This window comes from Crinia signifera, chromosome 1 (genome assembly GCF_055691185.1).
Source record: "Crinia signifera chromosome 1, ASM5569118v1, whole genome shotgun sequence".
Classification (NCBI taxonomy): Eukaryota; Metazoa; Chordata; class Amphibia; order Anura; family Myobatrachidae; genus Crinia; species Crinia signifera.
In genome coordinates this window covers 426171825-426189412 of record NC_139217.1, presented here as the reverse complement: position 1 = coordinate 426189412, position 17588 = coordinate 426171825, and the positions used below count along the sequence as shown (strand labels likewise).

The window sequence follows — 17588 nt, the reverse complement described above, 5'->3', positions numbered from 1 at the left end:
GGGAACGGCACTTAGGGTCCTCGCTGTTTCTTAAAAGCGAGGTGGAAACGGCAAGCGCGGCCATCAAAACGGCGAGTCTCGTGCCGAGTGCAGTGGGTGTGTTGAATACTGAAGATGGGCTATGACGGCGAACAATAGCAACTCTGAAGTGCCATGTGGCGAGTTAACCCCTTAGGGTTAGTTAACCAGTATAATACAGGTGCACAGTCTAAAACTTGATCCTTAGAGGAGGAGGAGGCAGGGCCGGTGCAAGGCATCTAGACGCCCTAGGCAAACGTACAGGATACCGCCCCCCCCCCTCCCTATAGAGGGAGGAAGCGACACCTTGTAAAAAAAAAAAATACTGCCACCATCCTATAGGAGATGACCCCCCCCCATAGAGATAGGAAGCGCACCTTGTAAAATAATAACTGCCACGTGCCACCACGCCACCATCCAGATGACTGGCAGTGGGTGGCATATGAGAGTGATACTGTCTGAGTAGTTGGGTGGGTAGGAGGGGGCGGGCGGCGGCTCCTCCACCCGCCGGAGATTTGCAGGCCTGCTGTGAGCCTGTGTCGGTGTCTAAGCGCACGGGCACGGCACCGGGTGGGGGGGCAGTGGATTCACGCTGTCTTGCCAGCGGGGGCAGGGGCTGCCGCCGCCCGCCCCGCCGCCGAAGTTTCCCGCTGGCTGCTGTACTTAGTAGGCCTGATGACCGTCCGGGCGACTGACTTACTACTGTCTGTCAGCGCTGGCGGCAGGCCGGCAGCCATGTACACGGGCGGGCGGGGGCGGGGGACGGGGGGGACACTGACAGAGGTCCGAATTATACTCACAAGCAAGCTGCAGTTGTTGTTGCTGTGTGGGTGTGGAGTCTCTCTCTGCAGCCGCTGCCTTCGCCTTCTTGTTTATCCTCTCTCCTCTGCGGTAGCGACGTGCGTTGCGTAGCAGCTGAGCTTCCTCCTGCTGCTGCTGCTGGCCAGGCCAGCTCCCTACCGCCCTCCAGTGGCCGGCGCCCTAGGCAAATGCCTAACCTTGCCTAGTGGTGGCGCCGGCCCTGGGAGGAGGTGAACCCCAAGGCCGTGAGGCCCACCCATATGGACCAGTTCAACAATGACTGATGTTTTTGTGTGAATCCAGTGAAACAGAAAAAAAACTAAAACCAAATAAAGTGATCACATAGAGGTAAATAAAACTCCTTGTGGAATAAATAGAGAGTAAGTATATTTGGACCTAAAACCTATCCGCAAACAGGACTTACCAGCATGCTCATAGAACCCACTGCCATAGGTTTATCCTTCAGATCGGGGTTGTCTCGCATTTCTACAGCGGCATAAAATGCATCCATATCAATATGCACAATGACACGGCTCAAGTCGCGTCTCCGTTCCAGTTCCAGGGCGAGCCTGTCCACCTGTTCCAAGTGGATGATTAAGCAAAAACAGGTCTGATTATAATGTATATTTACTGGGTTTTAATAAATTAGGTCATTACATGACATCATACTAGCTGTGATATCATTGCCTGGATCAAATGCAACTCATTTAATTTTCAATATAAGATATAGTTATACTAGGAAATAAGAGAACCCTGAATGCTGTTATTGCCTCAGTGTAGGCAGGTCTAGTCAGGCTGGACCTAGATTACCTGTAACAGAACATCCATAAATGTTTTAGTATAGAGCTTTCCTATGTAGATTTTAGTGAACCATCTCAATGCTAATTATCAGTACAGCAGGATTACTGTTTGCAATGCCCGCTAAAGCGATGTTCTGCCTGAACGTTGGTGTCCCTGATGGCAAGGCGCTGCCAATGAAGTCCCCAGCCACTCCCTCGGCTGGCAGACTCGGTTCAGTTGCTAGGAAACACCATTGCCTAATAACTGAACTGGTAGCGAGTTTAATTCCATATTTCACATATTCATTTTCTATGTTAACTTTTTTTTGAGGATTATTTTGGACTAGCTTCGTTCTGAGACATAGGTACCAATGGCTCCAATGAGAAACTGTAACCAATAAACACACATTGCACTAGTGGTTGGCCAGTCCGTTGTGCAACCACAAAGCCCATCCCCTCAGAGATAGCTGTGCAGGAGGATTATTGGGTGGGGAATTTGGCTGCAAACTGTGGTGTGGGAGGTGTGGTTGGGTTGCTTTGGCAGTTTGGAGGAAATGGGACCAGCAAGAGCATGAAGGTGGCAGCACCACAATGGAGAGTAACCAGTAAAGTAGTGCATAGCGGTGGCAGGATCCCTAAATATGCCCTAGGCATTTACTTATTCAAATGTTTAACTATAAGAATAATAAAAATGAATAAATACAATTTAGAGTAGAAGCAGGTCTCAAAACACATTTATCCATGACAATATCTGTCTTAACCTCATTACACAGGCTGCACCCAAATGCAGACTGTTCCACATTCCTAACTTGTTATTTCCATAACCGCTTATTTCTTCACACTGGTAGCAATGATTGTCTTTATTCCAGCTCCATCTTGTGATTGCCAAGTCTCATAAAAACTCTTGATCTGAGCACGAGCGGACCCTATGACTGGATTAGGACACATTCAGACAAACAATAGGAGTCTCTCTCATAACTTCACACAGGCATCCATTTAACCTTGACTTTCAGAACTGTCAGCAAGCCAAACACAAATATCAAGTACAATCCCCTCTAACACTAGAAAAAGAGTAATGGTGCTTTCAAGATAAAAAAATGAGATGTTTATTTATATGAACTGGTTACACCTAACACCCATAAATAAAAGCTAGTGAGCTTTCAGGAAGTTGCTATAACTGGAAATATAGGCTTTCCTGTGGGAGAAAACACTTGTCCTCTCCGTGCACACAAGACTACTAGAAGTCCAACTGTAGGACACAGCAAGGGGCTGAAAGTCATTAACTGGAAAGTATAGATACCACTCTGCACTGTTGGCATACTTGGCACAACAGATATAAATAGGCAATATTAGCAGCACTTTTTTAATTAAGGGATACAGGCCAGATGCAGTAAGCTTCAAAAGTGCTAAAATGGAGAGTGATAAACAGCCAGCCAATCCGCTCCTACCTGCCATGTCACAGACTGTGTTTAAAAATGTCAGGCAGGAGCTGATTGGTTGTTTGTTTATCACTTTTGAAGCTTAGTGCCCACTGTCATATGTCAGCATATATTAGGTTGACATGCGTTGGGTCGACCACTGAAGGTCAGCATGACTTAGGAAAACACATGAAATACTGTAGGTCAACATAGCTAAGGACAACAGGGATGAAAGGCCGACACAAGCATTAGGTCAACAATGGCAAGGTTGACATGAGTTTTTTCTCTTTTTTTTTCAGGAGGTATTTTATGCCCTCACATTCACTAGGGCATGGAGAATAGAACAGTGTGCCGACGGCAGCGAGGCACCATGCCTGAAGCATGGGGAGCAGACGGTGTGTATGTTACCAGCTTGGTCGTCCCTGCGCTGAGCTGTTGTCAGCGGTGGACGCCGCCTCCTTCTGCTGCTGCACAGCGGCACCTTACATATAGCAGCAGCAGGCAGAGTGGAGGGAGGTGGCGCGTGGTTTTTACCGGCTTCTGAACCCGGCACCATAGCATCCTCCTTTGGTGCTGATGGTGCGGGGGTGTGATGGGTGGGCGGTTGCGGCACAGGGATGTCGGCGGTATTCTGCTGCTGCTGCACAGCGGCGCGTTACACGCAGCAGCCTGCATTGAGGTGGGCGGCGGGTGGCTTTTACTGGCCCAGCCGTAGCACCATGGCATCCTCCTTTGGTGGTGGTGCGGGGGTGTGACAGGTGGGCACAGGGAGATCTGTGGTAATTGGAGGCGGAGTAATGGCGGTTTTTGTGCTGTGCTCTCTTATAGAATAGGCCAGATCTGTAAAACACTGGGCAGAGTCTCACTACGACTCCTCCCAGCGTTATACACACAGTTGATAGACAGATCTGGCTAAAAATATAAGAGAGAAATATATATATATCCCCTAAACCCCCACCACCACCACCACCACCACCACCACACTCACACACACAGTTTGTGGTGTTATGCTGAGGAGCGGTTTCAGCTGGTTTTGCATGGGTCCTTTAGTTGTAACCGGTGGTGGCTCCAGAGGAGAGGACTGCAGCGCAGTTCAAAATTCAAATAAGGGAGGCACGCCAACTGCCATACCAAAATGAGTCACTTGCAGTGGGTGTGGCTCCCCCATTTAAATTTTGAACTGTGCTGCAGTCCCACCTCTGGAGCATGCTCACATTAACTTTGAGAAGTAAAAGATGGGCTTGTGCTCCCTACCTTGTGGCAGTTGTATGAAAACAACAAATGTTTGTATCTGGACAACAATGGTATACAGAAAATTCAGTAACTCGGATGGACTAGCCAGATCAGAGACCAGCTATTAACCCCATTTAGAACCTTTGGGATGTACTGGTGCAGTGGGTGCGTTGTAGGCCGACTCAACCTTCTTCAGTGTTACACAGTTTGCCAAGAAGGTGTCTGCAATAATCACTGCACGTGGTAGACCTACAAAGTACCGACGTCAATAAAGTCTTGCTGATCTTTTTGCTGTCAGTGTCCAATAACTTTTGTCTACACAATTTTAATTTTTATTATTAATGACTCCCTAAATACTACTGATATAATAAACACTGATCTTTGGACTTTAATATACAGCTCTATCCAGCAATATAAAGTCAATTCTCTACTCCCTCTACTGGCTGCCCGGATGATGGCAAATTGTTTTTAAGACCAGCTTAACTGACTTTCAACATAACCGCACCAAAGGCACCTGAAGCAGCTTCTGATTCCATACTGTCCGGCTTGATAACTGCGATTAGTAGATGAAGGACTTTTATCAGTACCTGGAATCTCCCATAATTCATTGGGCAGTCAAGCTTTTAGCCATGCAGCTCTAACTTTATGGAACTCTTCCCCACACAGTGCGAGAGGCTCCTACTGAAGAATCCATAGCAACATGTGGGACTGCACATCACCTTCGCTGGTGGCCATACACATGTACCTAGTCAGATCCCTAGAAATAGGGCTTTAATCACCAAGTGTATGCCCCATTACCGTGCCTTTAATACATCTTCAGGCCTTAATTTTTGTTTGGTTTCAAATTCAGAAACCATAAATAAAATTAAAAAAACCTCTGACAATGAAAATAAAACTAAACAAAAACTCCATTGTGCAAACACTACACTCCCCAGAACCGAACGTACCTGAATTTGAGCTTTCCTGATTTGTGAACTGGTCAACAGAGATTTTTGTTGGAGCATTTTCTCAATGCGCTGGTTAACTTGCTGGTCTTTCTTGAGTTCGTTGTCATAAAATCTGGAACCCTGCAACACATGGATAGTTCCATATAGTCTCTTTAACAACTAGTGGTAAAAACGTCATGTTGTTACACAGAGAGGCCACTTTCATGGCCTACAAGATTACTCGCAAAGACAAATGGGGGTATTCAATCCCCGCCACTATTTCCAGGGGGGGGGGGGGGGGGGGGAATAGTGGCGGGTGGCTATTCAATGTGGTCTTTCCCGACCGCATTGAAGAGGTAGATCGACAGAACGGACTTGAATTTAAAAGCGGTTGCACCCGGTTTGCCAAGAACGGCCGTATATTGTCGAGCTCATGGGAGTATCTAGACCATGGGTCTTCAAACTGTGGCCCTCCAGATGTTGTAAAACTACAAATCCCAGCATGCCTTGCCACAGTTTTAACACTTCCTTATAGCAAAACTGTGGCACAACATCTGGAGGGCCACAGTTTGAAGACCCGTGATCTAGACAATCCACAGCCGTTTTCACAGACACGCCCCCTTTCCAACGATCGGCAGTCTGGACATTGAATCCCGCCTACCGATAAATAGGCGAAACCATGCCAGGGTCATGACTGTCCGGACATACCGACAGTCGTGACCTGGGATTGAATACCCCCCTTAGTGTGCATCTCAGACAAGGGAAAATAGGTCAAAATTTCATGGGTGCCAATCATCATTGCTAAAAATGTATTTTATTTTTTTAATAGACAGAATTTTCATTGACAACAGCATGTTTTGTTACTGGGAATTCCCTGGGAAAACTGAACCTAGCAGTAGTCAAGTTTTAAACGTTAATGTCAAAATCTTTTTCTCCTAAAAAAAAAATAAAGGCAATCAATGTTTGCTACGTTTACTGGCAGCCTAATTACAGTGTCCTGCTGGTGATGAATACATGTTCTTCAGCATAACTACCAATCTACGTCATACAGAATCCACTTACTTTGGTTACATCCATAATGATCTTATTGATTTTATCTTTATCCAGGCCCTCCATTCCGGCCTTGTTGTCATTGAGGCCCATTCTAAACTGAAAAGCCTCGTTGCTGGGGGCAATCTCTTTGTCTTCTGGTTGATCCATTGTTATATAAGGATCACACCTGTGATAAAAAAAAAAAAAATCACAATTAATTTCTTAAATTTAGAATCGGATTGGTTTCTATAGGCAACATCCCCACTTTTCACTTTTAGAAGCTTTAGTAAATTTTCCCCTTAGTGTGTACTAGCATTACCGTTCAATCAGCTCATAAGACTATGTACAATGTTTAACTATTGGGGGGGGGGGGTACCTAATTTGTGCTTACCTCTTAAGCCTACACTACTGCAACTTCTCCCCTGGAGATGTCGCAGCCAGTCCCCCTTGAGCCGCCCAAGAAGCAGGATTGCATACAATATACTGCATGCGGTTCTTTTGCATGCGATATATCACATGCGATCCCAATCCCCGCTGCCGGGAAGCTGTCCGATTCGTAGGTCGATGTGTAAGCAAGTCCGATCTCCGACTTATGCACACAGGACTGCACATTGGATTGGATAAGATATCAAATACTGTACCTGCAATTTGGCCACCTGTCACCCAATTTCTCGGCGCAATCCCTTAGAGTTGGGTGAAAAGTGGCCACAACGGACAAGTGTATGGCCAGCTTTAGATTAATTTTTGTTGTGGTTGGACATAGATGTGCTCCTACTTGTAGACATCAATTAGGATTCCCACCCTCCAGCACTGGATTTGCCTATCACTTTGACCATAAAAAATGTGATTTGGACCTGGACCACCAACCTGAGGCACCCCAGGATGCCTATTATCATTAACCTTTATTTATATGGTGCCACAACAGGATCTGCAGTGCCGAATTACAGAGTACACAGTTTGGGAATCACTGGTCTATGTTATAGAAGGAACTGAAGCCTACCATGACATGTAACAAGCTATGGATCTCCGTCAGGGCCGTATGACAGATGTAACGTGGCTCTACCCTATTAAGCCCCCATCTGTTGCAAGACTGTCTTTTCATGTATATAACTTACTCAGGATTGCTGTGCCCGACCTAGCTATATTCATATTCAATTCACTCCTCACAATCCATTTCCTCCCCCCCTTTTTTCCCCATCACAGGGAAAATAGATGTATTCAGTAAGTTTTAAATTATGCAAAAATCTGATTTTTTTACAGCTCTGTCAAAGAGCCATAGCTCTATACGTGATGGCATATGACAGATGAAAGGAGGTCTGGCAAGGGAGAGAGAGGAACAGGTAGTGTGAGAAACCGTGAGCAGAGCCAGAGGTTCTGGACCCTCTCACTCCTTAAGATCTATAGTTTTAGCAATCGCAAATGCAGGCAGAAGGTGGTATGCAGAAGGTGGTATGCAGGGGGTGGTATGCACCTCCTCTTGCATTTGCATCACTAAAAATCACATAAGCTAAGCTACTACAAGCAGCTTAGCATATACAATCAGAGGCGCCAACAAAAATGGGCCACATTAAAATGGAGGGGGTGTGGCTATCAGTGGGGAGGGGCCTCCATTAGGGAGTGTGGCAACATCCCTATGAAAACACTTATAGAACGATAGGAAGAGAGATGACAGTCTGCCGCTGCAGCTGCCTCTTTCCCCAGCTCAGCACATGGCACTGAGCAGCATGTGCTGAACTGGGATGAGAGGCTGTGCTGGTGTGGTAGCCTGTCAGCTCTCTCCCTACTGCCTGGCTCCCTGCAACAGGGGAGGGGGGAGCGGAACCTGGGCCCCTCCAGCAAACCCAAGACCAGGTAAAAAGTACCCGGGCCCCTCCTCCCTCTTGACGCCACTTAATACAATCAAACCTGAATCAAGCCACACAGCCTAGGTATAATTAGTGTTTTCTGCAGTTATTCGTATTTGGAAACTCAGGGATATATACTGCCATGTTTCCGCTCTCTATACAAGTAAAAAAAAAAACAAAAAAAAGTCAGCGTTTATAAATAAATAAATCATTAAAAAAAAATATGGACAACCGTCATATAATTCGGTGTCTGGAGACTGGATCAGAGAAGAGTGGGAGAAAGCGCCAGCGGAGAGGAAAGAATGCCAGTGACTTACAGATATTTAGCGCACAGTGTATGCTTCTAAATTGGAGCGTTCACAGGAATGAGTGTTCCATATTGTCTCGCTCTACAGGGGATTCATGTGTCTTGTCAGAAGTATTCCTCGAGCACAAGTCAATCTGATTGCTCTTTGAATGAGGAAAAAGGATTTGTTTGAAATGTGTGCAGGCACTGCAGGGAAACTAGTCAGCTGCACAATTACATGTCAGGAACAATCTACACTCACTACATCCACCACAGATTGTGAGCACTTCAAGAGCAGACTGACAGCTATTCACAGCAGCCAGGTCCTCTGCAATCAGATCCTATCACTGCACACGGGGCTTACATGTGACAAATTATTCTTTTAATGTACAATATTTTGCTCAACAACATAATCTATGATTATTTCACCACACAGAGTAGAGGAAACGTAGGTCACCTTAAAGATTACCAGTGGTTTACAAGGGATCTAGTGGCAATGATGAGGTAAGAGGCATGACATGTGTGAGCACCGTTGTCAGAACAGTAGGTCCTATTCAGGTGTGTGTTGGGGGCACTTGTTTAGTTTCACGGCGGCAGCTACGTACTTAGCGTAGCGTCCCTTTTAGAATCGGGCTCGTGTTCCCATGACCAGCGTACTTAGCGTAGTCAGTCAGAAACAGCGTAGTGTGTTCCGCGCGACCAGCGTAGTCAGTCAGAAGCAGTGTAGAGTAGTCAGCGTAAGCGTCCCTGTCAAAATCGGCGTAGTGTTTCCGCGACTAGCGTAGTCAGAAGTAGCGTCCCTGTCAGAAACCAAGTCTAGATCTCGCGGCAAAGTCAGTCAGCTGGTAGATTGAGCGGTACACAGTTAGCGTAGTCAGTCAGGTGTTAGATTCTGTGACAGGCAGAAGTATTTCAGACATGGCTGTTGAGAACCTGACATTGTTCAACCTGCCCCAGACTGAGAAGCAGGCGGTGGCTTTTCTGCAGGGCCACAAATTCATGCCTGACACCCAGACCTGCCCCGATGGGCACCCTATGAGGCTCAGTGTCAGGGAGCGGACGTGGCGCTGCCATATCCGCAGCTGTGGCAAAAAGGTCAGTCTGAGGGCTGCGCAGTGGTTCAGAGGGTGTCATCTGACATTTGTCACCCTCATCTGCTTTGTGTTCTGCTGGGTAGAGGAGCTGACCAGCATATGCTTTTGTCTGCGACATCTCTCCGTCTCCCAGGCAACCACTGTGCAGTACAGCAACATAATGCGGGAGGCCTGCACCGTCGACCTCCTGTCGCAGCCTCACCGTCAAATTGGGGGCCCAGGCACCATTGTCGAAGTCGACGAAAGCCTCTTCGTCAAACGTAAGAGTAACGTTGTCCGCAAGCTGCCCCAGCAGTGGATCTTCGGGGGCATCTCCAGGGAGACCGGAGAGTGCTTTTTGACAGCAGTCGAGAGGTGTGATGCCAGCACCCTCATGGCTGCCATCGAGAGGCACATGCGACTGGGGACGGCAATTTATTCAGACTGCTGGAGGGCCTACAGAACGGACCAGCTGGAGAAGGCTGGGTACCACCACGCCCGGCTGAACCACTGGTACCACTTCGTGGATCCGGAGAGTGAGGTTCACACCCGGAATATATAAAGACTGTGGGGATCCTGCAAGTGGCGCAATAAGCGCCAAAGGGGGACTGCACGCAATCAACTGGACTCCTACCTGCAGGAGTTCATCTGGAGGAAGACACTTGGTGCTGAAGACCCCTTCCAGCACATCCTACACGCGCTGACCCTGCTCCCTCAGGCAGAGAAAGTTGACGCCGCAGAGGCAGAGTTCGACTTCGGCTGCTGTTACTGCCAGTGCAGTTTCTGAGGATTGAACTTTTTCAAAACAATTTTTTTCTTCTTGTTATTCATTGTCTTGTTATTTAATAATTTTTTCTTGATTCTTTTTATTAATCTTTACTAAAGTCAAGTTAACAGTTAACACATGTCATCATTACTGGCTCAGGTGTGAATGTGTTCCTGAAACAAGCCCACTATCCACGCCAAGCATGGGGAGCGCAGCGAGGGGACGCGTTACGCGTCCTACTGACCTTTTCATACCCCCACTATCCACGTCAGCGTGGAGTTGATTTTATAAAGTGTGGCGAGCGTGAAGTGTGGCTTGCGAGGGGACACGGAATACATGTGAAGTTACCCGCGTCCGTTCGCCACGATTTATAAAATCAACTCCACGCCGGCGTGGATAGTGGGGGTATGAAAAGGTCGGTCACCATGCTTCGGGCTGGCGTGGATAGTGGAATAAACAAGGTCGACAGCTGTTACGTCAACAAGTGTCATTGTCGACAGGTTTACTAGTGTTTTTAGCATTTTTTTGGTCGGTGTATTTTTTGGGATAATGCTGCACCCCTATACCAGACTAAAATTTAGACGCTGTAAGGGTCTTAATTTAGATGCACCCTTGTTAGCGGTTTGCAGAGCATCTAAATTTAGATGCTAAAGCGCCGGGGCTACGCTGATAACGTTCAATTCAAACTTAACATAGAGCTGCCGCCGTGAAACTAAACAAGTACCGGTGGTTAGGGGGGATGCTTAATGAGTTTTAGCAAACGAAGGATGGCCACAAAAACTACTGCCATTGACTGGAACCCATGCAGATAAGAGGGACAGAAAATGGTATTCCACTGGCCCTTACTGGACTGAAGCATAAAGACACAGACTATCTGATATAGACTAATTGTAATCATGATATACTACCTCCCTGTGTGCACTAAGAGAAGGACACACCATGCACCGGCAGTACAGTTCCTCCTCCAGAGTACAATCTCTGATTAACCTGCCAACCTCCCAGCTCAAAGACGTTCCTGACTTTTGCCCTTGATCATGGATGGGTGGAAGGTGGCAGACCTGATAAACTGATGGGCCACCTATAGCCCTTGGGTCATATTTTTTCCACCTGTGAATACCAATTCAGCTGACAAAATCATGCTTACCTGGGTTTAGTACATAATTACCTACTCCCCCAATAGGTCCTAGAAACTCACAAATTATAGACAGCCCTAACCCAGTATAGACCATAGAGTATAGACCAATAGAGTATAGACCAACCCTCCCGGATCTGCCCACATTCTAATGATAACATGATTTGAAAAGTATTGTGTCATCAGGACTATGGCTCTCTTGGAATGCAGTCCATAGGTCGACAGTAATTAGGTTGACCACTATTGGTCAACAGTCAAAAGGTTGACACAGGAACAATGTCAACATGCATTAGGTCGGCATGCCCAAAGGGTCAACACAAGCAATAGTTCAACATGGTAAAAGGTCTTTCACGGATTTTTTATTCAAAAATGTGTTTTTTTTGTTTTTTTTTTGAAGGGCCTGGTCACTTTTTTGTATACACAATAGATCGCATGGACCAATGATCTACAATAAGTGACACAGCAAGTTGGGTGCACTGTCCTATTCACGTGCACAAAAGGCTGCAACATCTTGGCTCCCTTACAAACCCTGCACTAATGTGTAGATCAGCATCAGTTCTTATATCAAAATGATATCATACTGTGCATGTAAGCACATTAATATCTACCTGTACTTGCCAAGAAGGCAGCTAATTTGCAGCAATAAATATAATTGCAGTATTCAAGACTGGTGCCAGTGTATGTAAAGTGGATAATATAAAACAAGGAAATTCAAGTTCTTGAAAAGCAGGAACATGAACTCCTAATTGTTCTGACTATTAATATACTTTCTAGTGTTCATTCTAGCACCCTGCACCTTCAAAACCCTGAGAGATTCCTCTTCTGTTCCTGGAGTATCGCTGTCTGCTGTGGTGTTCTAGCATTGCTTGGTTTGGATCTCAATACAGACCAGACTGTACTGGAAGCACCAAAGCAGACAGCGACACCCCAGGCAGGAAGGAGGAACTGCACAGGGTTCTAGAATGAACATTACCTTCAACTTACTGTCAGCATGCTACTAATTACTGAACATTTATTATTTTTTTATTAACAGTTTCTTATATAGCGCATACATATTCCGCAGCGCTTTACAGAGAATAGAAGAACATTCACATCAGTCCCTGCCCGAGTGGAGCTTACAATCTATATTCCCTACCACATGTACAAGCACACACACACAGACATTCTAGGGTTAATTTGTTGGAAGCCAATTAACCTATTTTTGGATTGTGGGAGGAAACCGGAGTGCCCGGAGGAAACCCACGCAAGGACGGGAAGAATGATCTGCAATCGCAATGCGCATGCGTCAAGCTGCCAGAGAGATTATGTTTGGGGCCGGGTTCAGCAGTCAACAAATGGTTTGTTATCTCTTGTAAAAATATTTGTTTTTTTGGTCACATCCTAATCATAGATTTGGAATCATGTGCTTGAACATTTGCTCGTGGCAATTTTTGAGAGGGTTATAAATACCATACCATGAGTTTATTAAATGTATTTTTTATTTATGAATTTTTTTTTTTTTAAGGCTGAAAGTACATTTTACGCTGCACTGTACCAATCTACCATATATTCCGTATACACAAACACATTATGGTTAAAGTACATGTTTTGGAGTGTTGACCAAAACGAATGCAGCAAGAACATACAAACTCCAAGAATATAGAGAGCACAGGTGTGAAATAAGCTTGAGCCTTGAGGGCTGAGAGGCAGCAATGCTAACTACTGTGCCACTGGAGAGTGCAATAAAATGCAAGTTATTATTATATTAAAAACTAACAATAGGTCTGAGACTGGTATATAGGTTTAAAAAGTGAGGTAAAATCGGAAAAAAAAGTAAGGAAAGTTTGTTGAGCGCAGATCATAATTATATTGACTTTTTCAATGGATTGAGGACCAGTCATCCTCAGTAAGTCCTCCTGGCAGTGATTTGCTATTAGAAGAGATGGACAAATCCCAGGGGTGGGGGGGGGAGCCATTTTTTCCTGCGCTTCCAATGGAAATTCTCTCCTCTGTCTTTGCATGAGCCCTACCCGGCTTGGAGGGGCTGCAGCCGATGCAGTCCTTAGAAGCTTGTATTTGTAAGCATCTGCCAGTTAAAATCTCTGAAGGACATCTTCAAGCGGTAGAGCTGAGGCAGGAAGTTAAGGTTCATTTCACAGAAAGCAAGAGGATTCCTCATGGATTTCAGAAATGTAGAATTAATGTGTCCAAGCAATAAACGATTATCTCAGAATATAATAATCTACCACTACATCTTCTGGCAACATCAGAACCTCCAGTTTCTCTCCTCTTACCAAACCCTTTCAGAGGGGATCCCCATAGGTTCTTATATAAAGGAAGATGACATTTCAACTATACAAGTCCCATTTTAACGATTCTGTGACTGCTTCTTTAGCATTCTCTTTGTTAAAGGAAATAATAGCACTTACTCAGTGTCATTACAATTACAGCTATGATGGACGCAGAGTGTTATGGCAATTTAATGGACATTATTTTTGCTTAGATAAAAATTTTGGCTCCAACAAAAAGTGGAAACTCTGGTCCACTAAATCAGTGGTTCTCAACCTCAGTCTTCCAGTACCCCCAACAGTGCAAGTTTTCCAGGTCTCCACACAGAATCACAGGTGAAATAATTAGCTCCACCTGTGACCTTTTAAAATGTGACAGTGAGTAATGAGTGCACCTGTGCACACGCTGGGTGACCTAGAAAACATGTACTGTTGGGGGTCCTTGAGGACCGAGGTTGAGAATCACTGCACTAACTCATAAATCTAAGGATCTGCATATAATAATCGTGCTGAATTACTTTTGTTGGCAGTCTAGAATCATCTATTAACTGAGAATCTAGAACCATTTCTTTCCCATATGAGACAGAAAATTCAGATCTGATTCCTTATTAATGTAACTAGTAGAACCTGTTCTAATGCCCTGAAACAAATTCCTACATCCACAATATACAAGGATTCTCAGATGAATAGCGTCCCTCAAGTGGGATTAATTAATACACTAGCATGTGAACCATACCATACTTTATATGGGAGGCAGAATGTATGTGTCCCTCAAAACAGTCTAGATCAGTGGTTCCCAACCCTTGTCCACAAGTACCCCCAACAGTGCATGTGCATGCATTAGGTCGACATGGGCAAAGTTGATGGTCAAAAGGTCGACATGGGTGTTTTCACTTTTTTGTCCCTAATGTTGACACAGTCGACATGGACACAGTATCGACGCACCATGTCTGCTCAGGATGCTTCAGGCACCATTTTATTCTCCCACCATGCCCTAGTGGAAAGTAGGGCATGAAATACTGCCTGTTGCCACATGTAGGCTCAAAAAAAAGGTGAGTTGACCTAGGCCAACGTCAACCTTCCGAAGTATCAACCTTGGCTCATGTCGACTATCAGTGGTTGACCTAACTACTGTATACCGTTATTGTTTGATCACTGTTGTTTACAATTCATACTTACTCTCCTCAGCATTATACAGCGGGGAGTGTTACAACGCGGCCACAACACCCCTATACCACCCCTGTGACATGTCATTCCCTTGCAGTGCGACCCCTCCAGAATGAGCGGGGGAGACAGTAGCCAGGACGTTGGCAAGACGGCACGTACAGTATGTTACTATTGTACAAAGCAGCGGAATTTGCTGTGCTATTGAAGAAACATATTATTATTTTTCCTTTTCTTCCAAGTATATTCATATACACAACATTCCTTACAGAAAACTGAGAAGTCTCATGCTGATGTGTCATTACACCACATTACTTACATGGCAAGGACTCTATACCAATTGTCCATCTAATAAACTTTTATCTGATCCTCCGCTAGATAATGCTAACGTTGCCAAAGTAATAAGAGCCAGCCAGCACTTCATGGCCCAGCAAACAGTCTTATCACTAAAGGAATGAGAAAGCATCTAGAGCATTTATGGGCAGAGAGCCGAGTGTTTTATAAAGGGCTGACCTAGAACAAGCACGTGTGCAGTCTGATTTATAGGACAACGCAGGCCGTGTTTAGTGCGGTTCAGGTGCCTCAACTGATGAATCTTTTAGTCCAGGAGAACACGGTGACATAGTTTACGGAATGGATGATTCTATCTCCTATTTTTCTGTTTTTTTGCCCATGGGTCTTAAAAAGCAAATAAAACCCCCTGGACAATAATATAAATCAAATGTTGGATATTACACAGCTGAATTATATAGAGCACAGTACCTGCGTGTTTATTCTTAATTAAATAGGTCTACCATGCTAAAGGCCCATACATACTGGGCGATTTTGAGCTGAAAGCAGTTCATTTTGTTGTTTGAGCTGCTTTCCGCTCAGAAGCCGCCCAGTGTGTATGGGGCAGCAATGAGCAGTGATGCGCACTCCTGCATCAGCGCCGGTGCCCGACGCTCAACTGCTGGTATTGCCAGCAGGTAAGCATAGAGCAGGATAGAGTATGGGGTACATTTACAAAAGCGTCTAAAGATGAAAAGAGGTGATGTTGTCCATAGAAACCAGATTTGGTCTATCATTTCTCTATTGTATACTAAGAAATGACTGGCGGAATCTGATTGGTTGCTAGGGGCAACATCACCTCTTTTCATTTTTAGAAGCTTTATAAAATTTACCCCTATGAGACACACTTGCTTTATAAAACTGTACAAATTAGTGACAAGTACAGGGGCGCAGCAGGTTATTTCATAGGAGCTTTCATTATTGCACGGTCATCTTTTAGTTCTGCACCAGATGTCAGCAGGATGTTCAAATAAAGATATGGTCATGTGACTAAAATTCGTCTCTCCTCTACACCTCCTTTGTCAGCCTCTTTGCGGTATTTGTATTCTATAGGATTTCTCATCTGATGCTGCAGATGGTAGAAGCTGGTATGGGGAGGAAGCTCAGGTTTATGCTGAGCGTTGTATTTAACCGTCATGGTTCAAAGTTTCAATTTTGTGGTTTACTGGTCCTTTCAGCAACACTGGTCATGCTTCGATTCCTCCGGCCCATTGTTTATAGTACACCATATACTTATAGGACATTTCCAAGAGCGTTGACCATTACATCGATACATGTGGATTTTTATTCTCAGTCCAGGCTCAGGACTCTGCTCGTTCCCTTGACTCGAACATCACTTATTGCAGCAGCTAATTTCCAGGCTGCTTCCCTACATCTTCTGCATCATTAACTTGATATTGCAATATTGTATGTGCGTTTTCTTATCAGCGCAATATACATTTAGCATGGCGATATAATAATTCTGCTATATTATATTGCTGCATTCTCGCTGTATAATGCAGCAATTTGTTATTCTACTATTCCAGTGATGGCTAACCTTGACACTCCAGCTGTTGTTGAACTACACAATCCAGCATGCCCTGCATCAGTTTTGCCATGGCCAAATAGCAAAACTGTAGCAGGGCATGCTGGGATGTGTAGTTCAACAACAGCTGGAGTGTCAGGGTTAGCCATCACTGTACTACTCAATGCATTTTCTTTCTATAATCTACGGATATTAGTCCTTCAGTGTTCACTGGTTTGCTGGATTCACATTGCAGGAATAGTCTATCGGCCCTACACACATGCGGATGTGTGTAGGGCGACCTAGCTACTGTAAGCTAGGTTGGGCCGTTCTGCTTCTCTGTCGCTCAGCACCCAGAGCTGACAGCCCACACACAGAGCGAGCTGTCAGCTCTGTGTGCTGAGCGAGCGGACAGTGCCAGTGTTCTCCGGTGAGAGAGCCCTGGCGATGCCGATATTGATGGACACTGTTCATCAATCTCGGCAAGCAACAGCGATGCCCGGGGACGCGCATTGCTGTCTCTATAGCCCCTACACACACACCCCGATGTAGGGGCAGCTGTAGATGTATGGGCAGCTTAAGTGACTTTGCCAAACTAAGCAAAATCGCTTAGAAAATGCCTTAATATCGGCATGTGTGTAGGCCGTATTAGGGGATCATTTGTGATGAACATTATCTTTAAGTACAGCAGTTAAATCTGGGTATTCAAGCATAGCTATTTCCAGAGACAACCTAGAGCATGTATAGTAGTCATCTGCAAGGCCAAAGTTAGAAGCCAGAGAAGGTAGTCATCTCAAAACCAATAACAGGAACTAGAGGAGGTTCCCAAGTAAGAGCCGTGGTCAGAAGCCAATCTCCCAAGAGCCAGGGTTGAAAGCATGGAGAAGCAGGAAGGAAGATACAAGTATCCTTGAGTCCTGTTGGAAAAAGTGCGCTATACTGTATATTACTAACTTACTAGAGTGCGGTTTCCGAGAAATGAGCCAATCAACTGCCAGGAATCTGTTTAAAGAAG

The 17588-nt window shown here is 45.3% G+C and overlaps 1 protein-coding gene across 2 annotated transcripts in view; it reads right to left on the bottom strand.

Moving 5' to 3' along the window:
• Positions 1–17588, bottom strand: part of POLK (DNA polymerase kappa) — a 79474-nt gene that overhangs the window by 42170 nt on the left and 19716 nt on the right. For both annotated transcript variants that reach the window (XM_083151934.1, XM_083151935.1), the window contains 3 exons: positions 6238–6394; positions 5197–5316; positions 1244–1396 (listed from right to left, as the gene is read on the bottom strand). In XM_083151934.1, coding sequence (XP_083008060.1) covers positions 1244–1396; positions 5197–5316; positions 6238–6375 — 411 coding nt within the window. In that variant the 5' untranslated portion in view covers positions 6376–6394. The remainder of the gene's footprint in view (positions 1–1243; positions 1397–5196; positions 5317–6237; positions 6395–17588) is intronic.